Source organism: Panthera uncia, chromosome B1, assembly GCF_023721935.1.
Source record: "Panthera uncia isolate 11264 chromosome B1, Puncia_PCG_1.0, whole genome shotgun sequence".
Classification (NCBI taxonomy): Eukaryota; Metazoa; Chordata; class Mammalia; order Carnivora; family Felidae; genus Panthera; species Panthera uncia.
Genome location: NC_064811.1, coordinates 100,497,767 through 100,514,895, shown reverse-complemented (window position 1 = coordinate 100,514,895; position 17,129 = coordinate 100,497,767). Strand labels below are relative to the sequence as shown.

The 17,129-nt window shown below is 42.4% G+C and overlaps 1 protein-coding gene across 1 annotated transcript in view; it reads left to right on the top strand.

Annotated features, from left to right (window-relative positions):
- The first annotated feature begins 11,539 nt into the window (after positions 1-11,539).
- Positions 11,540-17,129, top strand: part of TRPC3 (transient receptor potential cation channel subfamily C member 3) — a 58,468-nt gene continuing 52,878 nt past the window's right edge. Inside the window, exon 1 of the mRNA XM_049630051.1 lies at positions 11,540-11,766. Coding sequence (XP_049486008.1) covers positions 11,540-11,766 — 227 coding nt within the window. The remainder of the gene's footprint in view (positions 11,767-17,129) is intronic.

The window sequence follows — 17,129 nt, the reverse complement described above, 5'->3', positions numbered from 1 at the left end:
GTATTTTGCCCCAAACACCCTGGCTCCAGGGTCTGTGCTTTTAAATGCATTAAACCGCCTACCAAGGATATAAGTATATAGAAAAATTCCTGCAACAGTATGCCCCCAACTCTTAACTGCAGTTACTTTTGAGCAGAGTAGGTTTGAAGGAGGTAAAAGGTGAAAAGAATTTCAAGTTTTTAAACTTGAAGTTTTTAAAACTTCTAATAATTTTAAAACTTGAAGTTTTTAAAACTTCTAATAATTGGAATATGTTCACTTATATAGTTTGTTGGGTTCTTTCTTTTTTTTTTTTTTAACTCACTTAAAAAATATTGCTGTACGGTTCCAGTCTGCACCAGGGTTGTGCACAAGGTACAGTGCTCTCATTATTTAAAAGGGTAAAGGGATAATGATTAACTTGCCTTGAGGAAGGAAACTTCAAAGAGGAGAAGATTTTTTTGAGCCTTAAAGGATGAACAGTTTGCCAAGAGGACAGTTAGGAAAGGGCATATAGTTGGTGCTTGATAACTGTTTTTGAATGAATGTATTCTAGGCAGAGGGGACATATACAAAGTCTCAAAAGAAAGGTAGCAGGAATAAAGATGGAAGGATAGGCAAGGGCCACTTCATCAAAGGTCTTATGTGCTAAGTAAAGGATATTATCTGGCACAATGAGAAGACTTTGCAGGGTTTTAAGTGGTGGAGATCTCGCTGTTCTATGCATATGGGTTCAATAGGCTTCCAGCATATCATCTTACAGATGCTCACTCCACACTAAACAGAAAGCAATAATAGAAAAAAAAAATGCTGCTGCTACTGCTGCTAGTAATTTGAGATCCTGGGACTCTGATCATGACCATCTCTCTCATATGATACACCAGTCTGATATTTCCTGTATTTAAGATCATTTTATTCATGGCCACATTAATATCATGGGATTTTTAATTTCCTTAGGAACTGGTGATTTTTTTTTCCTGCTTTGTACTCAAATTCATATTTTGCATTTATATGAAAGTAGCTTCTGAAACAGATCTAACACATGAGTAAGATCTTCTTCTATGTTTTCACAGAAAGTCATTCTAATTAAACTATCTAGTTTTTCTCCCTTAACAGTTCTGATAGACATAAATCCTTAATGCCCTCTTGTGCTCATTTTATTATTCCTCCTGAAATTAATTCATTTGTGGATGTTGGGCTTTTACCAAATTATCTATAAAGGTGTCTTTGTTGATGTTTTAATGTATTTGGCTACAGTACACATAATATTTCCGGCCATGGATAAGCTGAATATTTTTAAGTTAAGTATTATTGGTGGCAGAGGCCCCTCAATGCATTTTTGGTAAAAATCCACCTGCGATTCTCTAAGCTGATTTTACATGAAAATTGAAGCCATTTATGGCTTGGGAGTCTGCCATGCCTTTCTGATGTGTGAGAAGCCTCTTTCTCCCTTTGGGATTTCAGCATGTTAAGCTGCTAGCTAAACAGTTGAGTAGGGGAAAAAGATTCTCACAAAATAAAACATTCGAAAGAAATGACTCTTTGGTTGTTCAGTAGCAAGACTAATGCAAAACTTTAATGAGAAATACTTCTGCGTGCAGGAATTGTTTGTTTGATGAGGATGCCAACCTTTCCATTACTGTGCCTGGGTTGTGCAGCAAGTATCACCTCACAGCACGCCAACAATGTCCCTGGGACAAAGCTCCCTTTCTAGCGTAAATCACATTGAAGCCAAGATTTAAAGCTTCTTCCACTTGCAAATTATATTTTAGACGATTCTGTTTTGTAGTTAAGCCTAAATCTATTGTGTGCAAAAATCTATAACTTGTTTTGGTTTTGGTTTACAAGAACGCAAATCCTTATTAAATGCTCTCCATTCCTATCTCCGCCTCTCAATTATAACAGAAGTTCTGACTGGGTGATATCCAAGGCTTGAATTTAAAAAGTGCAAACTTTCAATGAGGATTCAATTTTTATTGAATTTGATTTGTACATATACAGTTGGACTTTTCCAGTCCTTGTAAATATACGTGGCATTGGACATCAGTTCCTCCCAGGAACCCTCAGAGATATCACTTAATGTCCCCCTTTGAACACTTATTCCACTGCTAAGAGTTAAAACGATGTCCTTTATAAGGGCAGTTACTCACAGACTCAACTCATTGATTAAGGTGTAAGCCACATCATTATTTTTTTTTCTCCTGCATCTCAAATCTCTTCAAAGAAAGGATTTATTGCACTAAAAAACAAACAAACAAACAAACAAACAAACAAAAAACCTGTAGAGGGAAGTGAATCACATTAAAAAAAAACCAACAACTAATACATGATAAAGATATCAATGTATGTGAATGATCATTTAGCCAGGACAGTGCAGAGGGATTCAAGCATTATAAGGTGATCATACCAAATGTCCTTTAAGATATGTTTCAAATCCACATAGTTTATGATTTTCTAGACAATGTAATCCCCTTCCTTTCCTTTATCCCTAAAATCCTTAAAGACATTATAATTATATAATGTCATATCAAAAGTATTAGTAATGGAGTTTTGTTATTGTGTGAATACCTTATAATTCTAATTTTAAATAAAAACTTGCATTACAATGAGACCATTGAAAATCCGTATATATTTTCAAGATAATTTATTCCAGGGGCACTTGGGTGACTCAATCAGTTGAGCATCCAACTTTGGCTCAGGTTATATCACAGTTCGTGAGTTCGAGCCCCTTGTCAGGCTCTGTGCTAACAGCTCAGAGCCTGGAGCCTGCTTCTGACTCTGTGTCTCCCTCTCTCTCTCTGTCACTCCCCTGCTTGCATGTGCACTCCTCTCTCTCTCTCTCAAAAATAAATAAACATTACACATTTTTAATAAAAAAAAAGATAATTTATTCCAGGTGAATATATATGGAGAAGCAGAAAACTTTGTCTTCTCTCCTATTTCTCTTTCCTTTACTTTCTCTTAACACTTTGGCCTAAAGTTAAGAGTTACAGGATAGAGGAATTACGTTTCAAGATTAAGGATAGGAAGTTGGGGGCTGAGGAGGGCATGGCTTAAAGCAATGGGGAAACACTGTCTTTTATATATTCAGAGTGTCTAAGCGGGGCTCACTTCCCCCTCCCTGACTCCATACCTGCTCAGACTTGGAGTGTCAGTAAGTCAAGTCTCCTCTCATCCACTGGTGGTGAGTAGATCTTGTGCCTTTAAACGAAGGACAGTAAACTGGTATGCGGATACTAACAGCTTTACCCTAAGTCTATTACTGAACAATGCAGACTTCAGAATGGGATTGCATTTGCAACCTTTAAGAGATGTGTGTGTATCACAGAACAAATTTGACAAACGTAAAGAAAATTATACTTTAGTTTATATGACCATTTTCAATTTGTCCTAAGAATTCACCCTGCATAGGAATAATATAAATAAGAAATGAATTAGCTCACTTCACTGTAGATTGAAAATACTATGACTAGAAAGGTAGAACTTCTCTATTTTTCAAACTCCCTTTCTGACAGGTGACTTACGGGACACACTTCTGCCAGTTTCCCATTTGTAAGTAATCAGTACTTCTTTCCTCCCTCAATGAAGGGCAAATATAACTTTGAGGAACATGTCTTTAAATAGGTTTCGGAAGGAGGTGGGCAGGGATCATAGGGATTAGGATGCAGCAGAGGCGTTCTTATCCTTGCCAAAAATAGAGCCTGCACAGATTTGATTTCTGTATGTACACACAGACAGAGGTCGAGGAAATGAAAGCTAGACATGCACCCTCATTTTCCTCCAGTCTCCAAACACAACAGCACTCAGAGCCTCAAGGGGCAGTGCGGGCATCAAGCCACTCCTCAGATTGTCAATACAAAACTATAAGCACTCATCAACTCTGTGTCTTATTAAGTAGACAGGATTGATTTCCTCTGGTACTCATTTCACATAAACAATATTAGCAAATATGTACAAGAGTGGGCACATAAAAATTAATAATGCATTTGGTCCCATGGGAAAGTTATTACAATCCCTTTAAGAACCTAATTTATTCTTGAATTGTGGTGAGCATAGCAAAACATGTAGACTTAATTTCATATATTAAAAAATAAAAAAAATTAAAAAAAAAAAAAAGAAGTTCAGCACAAGTATAACGAGCCAAAAAAAAAAAAAAAAAAAAAAAAAAAAAAAAAAACAACATGTAGACTTGTTGAATCCTATGTCGTGCACCTGAAACTAATGTAACACTGTGTGTGTCAACTGTATTTTGATAGGAAAAAAAAAAAAAAAAAAAGGAAGAACAGATTTCTGCCCTGGGGACAGCTGTGAATTTTTTCATCTGTAAATGTAACAATTGTCAAGAACTATAAAGCATCTGAATTTTTACACTGTTTGCAAGCTAACATGCATCATGTTAGTCACAGTTTCATGGATGCTGGCAGAAGGCACAAAACTCCGGGACCAGGGACAAAGGATGGTTTATTACTCACAGTAATAACAGTAGCCAAAGCATCAGCATTTGTGCCAGTTCCCTGAGTCCTAGTTCCCACAGAGTGACATGAAGAGGGCTAAATGATACCTGCACATGTAGTGGGTTGCATTACAAAAGAGGAACCTGAGTTTAGGGAAATGAATCTTTTATAATGATCAGTAAGCCCATGTAAACTTTGCCCCAGAGGGAGCATTGTTTACTGCTCTTTGCAGTAAACAAACCTGCTCTTTGCCCCAGAGAGGGACTCTATCTCTGTCTTCCAAGGCTGTTTTCAACACAAACACCCTTGAAAAGATATTCCAGAACAAGAGCAGCCATTGCCTCTGCTTGCAAGATGTATGGAAATGTGAGGCACTCATGGAGAATTGTCTTCCAAAAATAAATAATAAATTTCTGTCCTTATTTTCTGAAGATTGATACTATACATAAAGTCTCTAGCTCTGCCCCTTAGCCCATTTTCAACTCTTTTTTCAAACTGGGAGTCTTTCTTGATAATACTATGAGCAGATGCTGATGGGGAGAGGGCTGGGGGCAAATTTAAATCATTTGGGTGCTGTAACTTTAGTAGTGGCAAGATGAAAGTCAGAAACTCTGTAGGAAAGATACCCCAAAGCAGGCTTGCTACTTGGCAACTCTCTAACCCTCCCCCACCCTCCTCCAAAGCATCTTTCATTTCACTTTAATACACAACTAATAATTCCACTGAATGGATAATCATTGCAGTTTTGAAAATGTAAATCTCTTGAAGCATTAAGGACACATACTAGTGTGAATTTGTGTAAGATACTCGTCCTTTAAAAGCTAGCTGAGATTGGCCGCTCTGAAGGAATAGTAATTTTAACTAGTAGGGGATAAAAAAGGGTAATTGTGGAGTTTGGAGCACTTTGGGGCATAGCAGGCCAGAGAGAGACCATTGCGGGAGAATTAAAACAATATGAAGTCACTGAATCCATAGTGAAGGAAGCTGGGCACTATAAGGTAGGAAAGGATGTGAGAGAAAGAGTAGAGAGAGAAAGACTAGGGAGATGCCCGAGAGAAATCACACCCATTCTGATTTTACTTGAGGTTGGCATTGTGCCCACAGCAGAGGAAGAGCATTCCCTTCCTCCTTCTCCTCACTTCTATGGATCTTCATCCCATAAATACTGAGTATCTGTTATTGCAACTGCCCCTGTACTATTACTGTTACCATTTATTGAACACTTGCTTGGCTTCCAGTTTTATGATTACACGGGTGTGACAAGGTCAGATAAGACATGACAGTCCTATGTGACAGACAGACAAGTAAGTCAACAGTTATACAGTTTAGTAAATGCATCTCAATCAGACAAGATAGGTCCTTTCTTTAGGACCCAGACTTCACACGTCTATAGTTGGTTCCATAGTTCACAACAGTGAACTAATAGTAGCTAATGCTTATACAGTAACCTCTTACATGCCAGGCAAAGTTTTCAGTGCAATTGACAATGAGAATTTTTGTAACAGCCCTATGAAACAGGCACTATGATTATATCTTATAGATTATGTATCTATATACCCCAATGTCATGGAATGGTAAGCAGCTAAGATGGGATCTGATTCCAGGCCTTTAGGGTATACTGACACTGAAACAAGTTTAAACTAACTAGGCATTTGTGAGCTGCCCGGGGAAATATAACCATCACTTACAACTTACTTCTACAATAAAATAAATTCTGGGGGCGCCTGGGTGGCGCAGTCGGTTAAGCGTCCGACTTCAGCCAGGTCACGATCTCGCGGTCCGTGAGTTCGAGCCCCGCGTCAGGCTCTGGGCTGATGGCTCGGAGCCTGGAGCCTGTTTCCGATTCTGTGTCTCCCTCTCTCTCTGCCCCTCCCCCGTTCATGCTCTGTCTCTCTCTGTCCCAAAAATAAATAAAAAACGTTGAAAAAAAAATTAAAAAAAATAAATAAATAAATTCTGACTTCCAAACTTGAGAGTCATGAAGAAATTTTTCAAACAAGTGTTTTAAGTTAGAAAAGTACTTGAGACCTCCTGGGGCTAGAAGAGGCCTGGGAACATTAGTGACATACGGTTAATAGGACACTATAAATTCTGTGCAAAATACATTAGAATATTAATTGCCACACTTTAAGTTCAGGGATCCTCCTTTTAGGTTCAATTGTTCTCATAGGCAGTGGTTCCCACCTCACTAGCTTATGCTGCTAAGAAAATTAACGCCTTAAGTTTACTTTAAAACGCAAAGAATCAAAAAAATTAAAATAAAATAAAATAAATTTTAAAAAGTAAAGAATCAGAATGAGAAGACAAGCCACAGACTGTGAGAAAACATGTACAAAAGACACAACTAATTAGGAGTATTATTCAAAATGCACAAAATCTTAAAACCCAACAATAAGAAAACAGCAACCAGATTAAAAATGGGCCAAAGATCTTAACAGACACCTCACCAAAGAAGATAATCCGGATGGCAAATAAGCATATGAAAAGGTGCTCAACACCATAGTCATTAGGGAAATGCAAATCGAAACAATGAGATACCACTACCTACCTTTTGGAATGGCCCAAATCCAGCACCCTGACAACACTAAGTGCTGGTGAGCATGTAGAGAAGCAGGAATTCTCATTCATGCTGGTGGGAATGCAAAGTAATACAGCCATTTTGGAAGGCAGTTTGGAGGTTTCTTATAAAACTAAACATACTTTCACCCTATGATCCAGCAACATGCTCCTTGGTATCTACAAAAGGAGTTGAAAATGTATGTCCACACAAAAATGGACATGGATATGGATGTTTCTAACAGCTTTATTCATAATTGCCAAAACTCGGAAGCAACCAAGAGGCCCTTCAGTAGGTATGTAGATAAAGAAAGTGTTGCACATCCAGACAGTGGAATATTACTCAGTGCTAAAAGGAAATGAACTCTCAAGCTATTAAAGGACATGGAGGAAACTGACATGCATGTTGCTAAGTGAAAGAAAGCAATGAAAAGGCTACATGCTCTATGATTCCAACTATATGATACTTTGGAAAAAGCAAAACTATAGAGATAAGAAAAAGATCAGTGGTTGGCAGGGGTTAGGAGGGAGGAGAGATGAATAGGCAGAGCACAGAAGATTTTTAGGGCAGTGAAACTACTCTGTATGATGGATACATGTCATTTTAAATTTGTCCAAACCCACAGAATGTACAACACGAAAAATGAACTGTAATAAAAACTGACTCTGGGTGATAATAATATTTTAATGTAGCTTCATCAATTTTAACAAATGTGCCACTTTGGTGAGAAGAGCTGATTGATAATGGGGGAGACTATGCATATATGGAGCAGAGGGTATATGGGAAATCTCTGTACCTTCTAGTCAATTGTTCTGTGAAAGTAAAACTGCTCTAAAAAAATAAAATCTATTTTTTTAAAAAAAGCAAGGCAAAATCCCTTTATAAGAGAACTTCTATTCTTAAGGAGGAAAAATTGTGCACTGTTTGGAACATTATACCTGTTCCCATGCTCTGCTCCCTTGAGAAAATTGCTAACCTTTATCCCGGGGTGCAAGAATTACTGCTCAATAGTGTCTTCTTATTAGATGTGTTACACAAAAAGGGAGAGAGAGGGAGAGGGAAAGAAAGAGGCAGTGAAAGAGAACAGGAGCCTTCCACAGTGTGTGAAACAGATTTTATTTTATTTTTTTTAAATTTTTTTTTCAACATTTTTTATTTATTTTTGGGACAGAGAGAGACAGACAGAGCATGAACGGGGGAGGGGCAGAGAGAGGGAGACACAGAATCGGAAACAGGCTCCAGGCTCTGAGCCATCAGCCCAGAGCCCGACGCGGGGCTCGAACTCACAGACCGCGAGATCGTGACCTGGCTGAAGTCGGACGCTTAACCGACTGCGCCACCCAGGCGCCCCTGAAACAGATTTTAAAGAAGATACAGCAGTTTCTTAGATATTTAAGAGGAAATTTAGAGACCAACTTCTGCTATAAGGTTAACAGTCACTTTTAATTTATCTGGACTTACCATGAAAATTATGCTTTACTTATGCCTCAGTGGCCACCTCTTCTTGAAAATAATCTGCCTCAACAGTTGGATTTTCTGAACATTGAATAACGATTCCCCCGCCCCCACACCAAAGGAGTAATGGATTCTAAATGTATGTAAGGCAAACACTCATTTCATGAATACACAGATAGCTAATAACATATATGCAGTGATAGACCCTCTTTTACAAAAGAAGGAAATAAGACAGATAAAGCTGGCTTATGCCAGGGAGGTCCATATTTCCTCTCTCTTCAAGAAACTACTTTCTTCGGATTTCCTCTCCTCTGGGTTTTCATCAATTCCAAGGACATGCTCCTTAGAAATGAAAAGGTTAGCACTCTGGAAAGAGCAGTTTCCTCAGACCAGGAGAGTTAGTTTATGTTATGAGCTGAAATTTGCCGCCCTCCCTCCCCCCACACAAATTCATATGTTGAAGTCCTAGTCCCCAATACCTCTGGATGTTTATTTGAAGACAGAGCCTTTAAAAAGGTAATTAAGTTAAAAATGAGGTCATTAGGGTGGGCCCTAGCTCAAATGACTGGTATCCTCATAAGAGACTAGGACACAGGCACAGGAGGAAGAACACGGGTTAAGATGATCATCTGCGATCTGTCAGAGGAAAACAACCTTGGCGACATCTTGATCTCGGACTTCTGGCCCCCAGAATTGTCAGAAAATAACTTTCATCCAGTCTGTTGATACTTTGTTATGGCGGCCCTAGCAAACTGATATAGTATGTAAGAGTAAACCCTGGTGACTCCAGCATTCCTGAAATGCTTCTCTCCAGAGCCTTAGAAGAGCAGTTCGTGAACTTGTGTACATAATTATAAAGATCCTGTAGACTTCATGAGTTAATTCAACAAACATTGGTGGAACTTGTCCAGCTAAATGGCAAAGACAAAAAGATAAGCTTCCAAGTGGCTCAAAGTAAATAAAACCCTAAAAATCCTCAAGGAATTCAATCTAAAGAGGAGACAAGCACAGAAAGAGTTAATTTCAATATGAAGTGACTAGTAATAAGATTGTGGTATGCAGAAGGGCTGTGAGAACTTCCCTGGGATGTAGAAAGGGCATCAGATTGGAGGCCACATCTAACTTAAGTCTTTAGGAAAAAGAAGTATGCCAGGTGAACAAGGCAACAGAGACATTTCAGTGACAGGATACCACAGACAAAGGCAGGGGAATGAGAAGTGTCTAGAATGTGGATGGTAAGTGAGATGTCCTGGGTAATTGGAGTTAGGATGTGTATGAGGGAGGGTTCCAGGAGAGAGTGAAGAAATAGGGTCAGACCACGGAGGGCTGGGCATGCCAAATTTGGATTTTAACCTGAAAGCAGTGGGAAGCCACCAGAGACTTTTACAGAGACAAGTCACGATCAGACTTGCTGTGAGCATGGTCTGTGTAATAGCTTGGAGAACGAAATGGTACGAAGAGAGGAAGGTTGCATACGGATAGCAGGGAGGTAGATGGGAGCCTGAACTGAGGCAGTGGTACTGGGGTGCAGAGAGCAGTCCTGCTTCTGGGATATTTCAGAGATGGGATTTACATTGTGAAGATTTGCATACTCCCACTTCTACATGTGCTCATGTGGGAAAGGTGCTTCCAATTGTAAAGCATTAGACAATACATACTTGTATTTTCTGTCTCAGATGTACAAATAAATATAATTGTTTCCTTAAACATAGATTTATTATCAGCTTAATAAAACATACAATATTATATTTACTTTTAAGAATTAAATTCAAAAGAGCTACACTTCCTTATTTGTGTTTTTAGTTAATTTGGGGGAAGAATTGCTCCTGGAAAAAACACAATATAATTGAATATAGTTAAAAATGAATATCTTATTTTATCTCATCATAGCATGTCTGGTATTTTTGTGATTCTTCCAAGTTGGACCTGATTGAAATCTGCATATTTAAGGCAATAGAGAGCCTTGGAAATACACTCAGTCTAATCTGAGTTTTCTCACTAAACTACCTACCATGACTAGTTTACTCAGTCTTTCTAGGCCTCAGTTTTCTTATTTCTAAAAACAAGGGATAAATTCTTTGATCCTTAAGTCTCCTTTTGACTAAAATTCCATGAGTCTTTTTTCCCAGAAGAAAAAAAAATACCGCTTTTGACTTTTAAAATGAAAATTTTTTTTGTTTTATTTAGTACTGTTTCTTAACTTTTCAAAAGAAGACTTTAAATTTTGCTGAATATTTCTTGGAAAGTAAATAAATCTTGTCAGATGGTTTTGAGATTCATTAAAAACACACAAACAAACCTGAAGCACCATGCACATTTAAACATTACCGTTCTTGGGGTACAAAGGCACTCAAGGAAATGTACTCAAACCTCTGCAGGTTCAACTAAGGCTTAGAGTAACGCAATGAACAAGGGATGTTTGCTGAAAAATATTTGGAGTTGAACTGGGTAAATACGACTGCAGAAAAATTAACAGCAAGCCAGATGAGTCCCTTTTCTCTCCCTTAGGAAACTTGCTTCTGTAAACGGAAAGGGGCTCTGAATCCCCTGGCAGAGAAATGGGAGAATAGGGAGGGAAGTTTCTCTGATTTCCTCGCTCCCTACCTGCTGATCTGGTTTCCTCTCCAGCTCTCTCTGTCCGATTAGGAACTGATTCTCCTCCTGCTCTCCCTCCCTCTCCCCCTCCCTCCCTCTCTGTCCTTCACCCAGAGTAACGTTAGTGTCCTAGCAAGTGATGCTGTCGGAGACGGGAGCCGGGCTCGGAGGAGGCACCGCCGCCGCGGCCGCCGGGCGGGAGAGCCTTCTCCAGCACCAGCGCCCCACTCGGCCCCGGGCTTACTCCGCGCAGCCACAGCCGCGGCGGCCGCTCCCACGGTTTCATGGTGGGCGGCAGCGGCGGCGACTGGGTTTCGGCTGCCGCCTCTGACTGCTCGGCGTCCCCCCGCGCCGTTCTCTCCTGCAGACTTCCCGCCCGGGGCTGCCGGGGGCTGCCGGAGGGGCCGGCGGCGGGGAAGGGGTGTCGCGGCCAGACCGCGCGGCGGCGGCGGCGGCGGCGGGCAGCCGGCATCCCCGCGCTCCGACCGCGGCGGGCGCGATGTCCACCAAGGTCAGGAAGTGCAAGGAGCAAGCGAGGGTGACCTTCCCCGCGCCGGAGGAGGAGGAAGAGGAGGAGGAGGAGGAGGGTGAGGAGGAAGGCTCGGAGCCGCAGCGCCGCCGGCGGGGCTGGAGGGGCGTCAACGGGGGGCTGGAGCCGCGCTCGGCGCCCTCACAGCGGGAAGCGCACAGCTACAGCCCGCAGCGCTTCTCCCCCGGGCTGGACATGTGAGTACCCGGCCGGCCCGCGGCCCGCGCCTGGGGAGGGCAGTGCCCGGCGGGGCGGCGGGGGGGGGGGGGGGGCGGGAAGGCGCGCTCGCGGCCAACCCGCGAAGTGCCTGGGACCCCAAAACGCCTCCCGGCGCGGCACGGCACGGCAGTTCTGTTCGGGGCGATGTAGGGGTGCGGACCTCGGTCCGGGGCTCGTCCCCTTGGTTCTGCTTTGTGGAGGGACTTGGGGGCCGCTGAAGGCGTGGCTGGAGCTCTGTCCCGGCTCAAGCGCACGGAGCGGCCCCGTGGACGGACAGCACGGACGCCAGACTCAATTTCCAGCAAACAGACACGTCCTCTCCTACACAAGCACTACTGCCCCATAGGCTAGGACCCCTCAGCAGATGCACCCCGAGCTTACCCTATCGAAGTCGGAGAATGGGAAGGTCTGCACAAAGCCAGGCGCGCCCTCGAACTCCGACCCCCTCCCCCCAGCTTCTCAGCGTGGAACCACCCTGGGAACCAGTGTCCCCCGCGAAGCTCTCCGCCGTCTGAGGCCCGGGCTGGGCAACGGGGAGAAGGGAAGGGAAGGGAAGGAAGGTGTGCTCTACGCAGTGTGAGTGTAGGTTTGCCGGGTCGCCCCGTTTCTCGACGGTCCATTCACAGTTGGGGGCATACTGAAGCCAAATCCCCACGGGAGAGTGGGCGCAGGGCAGCCGCAGGAACTGTTTAATGACAACTTTGGCTGTAGTTCCCAGGCGGCCCGGGGTCAGTAGTTGTTTTCTTTTTAAAGGAAGATAAATGCCGGCACTGTAGTGTGTGAGAAAGAGCAACTTTTCTTAATTTCCAGATCTTGGAGACATCCTTAGCAGCTACGAGTCTCAGAGAGGATGCAAAAGAGAGTGCTTAGTTTTATAGGGTCGATAGCATTTCTCGTGTCACACGCGTTGGGCGTGCCACAGGGTTTACTGTCTTTTTTAGGAAAAACGCACAGACCTAGGTAGAGAACTTGAGGTCAGACGTGGCGGGCAGCCCTAACCGTCTGGGTGGGGTAAGACGGGTAACTGGCTACGTGAGGGGACCGAGGTTATGCAGTGCCCCCTGCCGCCCTCGAGCTGCCACATCCCTGGTCCCAGGCCTCCGCGGCGACCTCCAGACCGACCTAATCTCGCATTGCTCTGCTCGCTCAGAGCCTGCTCCTGGCCCTGCCGGATTTGCCTATAAAACCCAGAGTCAGTGGCTAGGAGTAGATCGCCTAGGAAAGGGTTCTGATTTAAAATGAGCGACGCATCCTGATGTGGTTCAATTACTGCTGAAGATTAGCCTGGAGAGGAAATGGTCCAGGAAATGGAAGGAAGGTATATCCTGAGGGATTAAAGCCCTGCCAGCTCGCTTCCCAGCCTCCCTAAGATTTTAAGACATTGTCTGTTTTTCCTTTTACCAATTTCTTGATTATTTATTTATTTTTCTTTTACCTTAAATCCACACTAAATGGGACACCACAGCACTCTAATCTGAGAAAGTAGGGTGGAACAGAGATTACTCACTTTGCCTTTTGAAATTTGAGGCCAATTACACAAAGCACTGAGGCAAGTTCCACTGTAGACTTTTTTTTTTTCTATTAGAACATTTTCCCCCCATTTTCTGACCTTACATAATTCAACAAGTAAACGTCCTAGTGTATTTACTTTGTAAAACAGTTGAGAAGACCCAATCATTTTAAGGACACAATAAATGTTTCTTTGAGAGGTAGGGCAGCAAGCTCTCCATGTCTGAGTCCGTCATTTTGTAACATCAGGCACTAGTTTGATATCTGTAGCAGAAATGAGCTCTTTATTCCACCTTCAAGTAGAATATGGCCAGAATGTAACAGCTCAGAAAGCAAACACCGCAACCCTATGTTGGCACTGGAGCAGGACAACCAGTCTCTCAAAGCCCCAGGGTCATTTTCAGTAGGCAGAAGAGAGCAGCTGAATTTAAAATTCAGCCAGGATGCTCAGGATAGAGTCTCACTTTGACCAAAAAGATTCCTCAGGGTAATCCTGTTGCTCATTTCACTGCTCCATGCTCCAGTGTTCCATCTGGGAGTTTTAAACAGACTAACTTAGGAGAAAGAATGTCATCTGTTACATTACTAACAAGAAATTTTAAAAGTCCTTTGATAGAACTCTTGATTCAACTATTGATTCAAACCAAGACTTTCTTTATCCCAGTTGTTTGCAAACCTAGGAGCAAGTAGTATGTCATTGGCAAGATTACCTCATTTTCAGTCTTAGCTATTAAATATCTGATGGAACTCCAAAAAGGTATATGAAGGTACTTCTCATGAGTTTCGATTCAAAAGCATTTCTTTTTTTTTAAAGCTTATTTAAAAATAAATAAGGGAGAGAGAGAGAGAACGCATGAGCAGGGAGGGGCAGAGAGAGAAGGAGAGGGAGAGAATCCCATGTGGTTTGATGCATGAGTTTGATGTGGGGCTCAAACTCACAAACTGTGAGATCAAGATCTGAGCCAAAACCAAGAGTCGGACACTTAGCCGACTGAACCATCCAGGCGCCCCAGATTCAAAAACATTTCTTAAGCATTTGCATGTGCAAACTGCAGGTTAGGTATGGCAAGCCCCAAAGATGAGTATGACAATTTTTCTGCATTCAAAGAGTTTAAAATTTCATGAAGGAGAGATGGAAATGAAACTGGGCATGAGCTATTATGAATTAGAGTAAAATAAGCACCATAAAAACATACACACAAGGGTGGAACTATGAAGGATCAAGTGTAAAGGAGAGACCCACAATGTAAAGTCAGAAATCAAAGAAACCTTTATGGGCCTTAAAAGATAGAATAGGAGGGGCACCTGGGTGGCTCAGTCGATTAAGCATCCGACTTCGGCTCAGGTCATGATCTCGCGTTCCGTGAGTTCGAGCCCCGCGTCAGGCTCTGTGCTGACTGCTCGGAGCCTGGAGCCTGTTTCAGATTCTGTGTCTCCCTCTCTCTCTGACCCTCCCCCATTCATGCTCTGTCTCTCTCTGTCTCAAAAATAAATAAACGTTTAAAAAAAAAAAGATAGGATAGGAGACGGAGACAAAATGATAAATTAATTGAAGCTCTCCCCTCAAAATGCTAGGCATGTCTGAGGAATATTAATTGAGTTTGGTTAGAACATAGAATATGTCGGGGCTCCTGGGTGGCTCAGTTGGTTAAGCATCTGACTTTGGCTCAGGTCAGGATCTCATGATTCGTGAGTTCAAGCCCCACGTCTGGCTCTGTGTTGATGGCTCAGAGCCTGGAGTCTGCTTCAGATTCTGTGTCTCCCGCTGCCTTTCTCTGTCCCTCCCCTGCTCACATTCTGTCTTTCAAAAATGAATAAACACTTAAAAAAATTTTTTTTTAAAGAACATATAGGATGTGTACATGAGCAGTGAGATTTAGCTGGATGCATTGGTTTGGGCATTAATATAAGGATCTTGCCAGGAGGAGGCAAAAGGGAGCCACTAATGATTACAAAGCAGCAGCAATTTGATTAATGCCAGTCTGAGAGCAGAATGGATTGTAGTGGCAGTTGACAGAATGTGAATAAGTAAATTAGGGGGCTACCATAACCGCTCAGGCTGAGATTAGGATCTGTAATAGTGTAGTACTGGGGCGATGGAAAGGGGGAGAGGCTGGAAGAGAGAATACACAGATAGAATCCATGGAAATAAGCAACTAACTGCCCACAAGGGTTTAAAGAGAAGGCAGGGTCAGAGATGACTTGGTGATTTTGACCTAGATAACTAAGATCATTGATGTCATTGTTGAAAAGAAAAGAACAAAGAGGAGGGCCTGATTTTTCAGATAATTCTGATAGAGGTGTCCAGCAGGAAGATGGAAATACAAGTTTATTTTTTTTTAACGTTTTTAATTTATTTTTGGGACAGAGAGAGACAGAGTATGAATGGGGGAGGGGCAGAGAGAGAGGGAGACACAGAATCGGAAACAGGCTCCAGGCTCCGAGCCATCAGCCCAGAGCCCGACGCGGGGCTCGAACCCATGGACCATGAGATCATGACCTGAGCCGAAGTCGGACGCTCAACCGACTGCGCCACCCAGGCGCCCCTGGAAATACAAGTTTAAAGCTTGAGAGAATTTGAGAATCTACTGGCTGATGGGAGTATATATTACCCAAAGAAAGTGTGGAGAGAGAAACAAAGAGAGCACTTGACTCCCTATTCTGAGGGAATTTTTGTTATTTAGAGAGTGGAGAGAAAGAGTAGCAAATAGAGGACACAGAAGAAGATGAAGGATAAGGTGGGGACTAAGGCAAGGCTGCTTAGAAAGAACAGTTTCAAGAAAAGGGAAGAATTGATTCACAGTTGGAAAGTACTTGATAAATCAAGAGAGAAATTTATGAGTCTCCTTTTATTTTTTTAAGTTTATTTATTTTGAGAGAAAGAGCATGAGCGGGGGAGGGGCAGAGAGCGAGAGAGAGAGAGAGAGAGAGAGAGAGAGGGAGAGATTGGGAGAGAGAGACAGAGAATCCCAAGCAGGCTCCTTGCTGTCAGTGCAGTGTCTGATACAGGGCTGGATCCCACAAACCGTAAAATCATGACCTGAGCTGAAATCAACAGACACTTAACCGACTGAGCCACCTAGGCACCTGATGAGTCTACTTTAAGAAAGAAGAATCGGGGCACCGCGGTGGCTTAGTTGGCTAAGTGTCCAACTTTGTCTCAGGTCATGATCATGGTTCATGGGTTCAAGACCTGTGTCAGGCTCTGTGTGGACAGCTCAGAGCCTGGAGCCTGCTACGGATTCTGTGTCTCCTTCTCTCTCTGCCCCTCCCCCCCCAAATAAATAAACATTAAAAATATATTTTAAAAATATGGTTATCATTAATTAAATAGAAAGTTCAACATCAAATTACTTAATTATTCTTAAAAATACAATGAAGTTTAAAAAGGATTTTCCCAGGGCGCCTGGTGGCTTAGTCGGTTGAGCGTCCAACCAGCTCAGGTCATGATCTCGCCGTCCGTGAGTTCGAGCCCCACGTGGGGCTCTGTGCTGACAGCTCAGAGCCTGAAGCCTGCTTCAGATTCTGTGTCTCCCCCTTTCTTTGCCCCTCCCTTGCTCATCCTCTGTCTCTCTGTCTCTGTCTCTGTCTCTCTCTCTCAAAAATAAATACAAATTTCAAAAATTGTTAATAAAAGAAAGACAAATCAATTCTTGTTGAAATTAACATATGTGCACAAAATCATTAGATTTCTCAGTGGTGTTATCTTTAAAAAAGAAAGACTTCTAGAAAAGAAGATTCCGTTTAGTTTTTCTTCAGAGAAAGTGCTGCCAAAAGTGTGTCCCAACAAAAGCAGCAATTTGTGTTTATATAATACTTCATGCTGGAACTC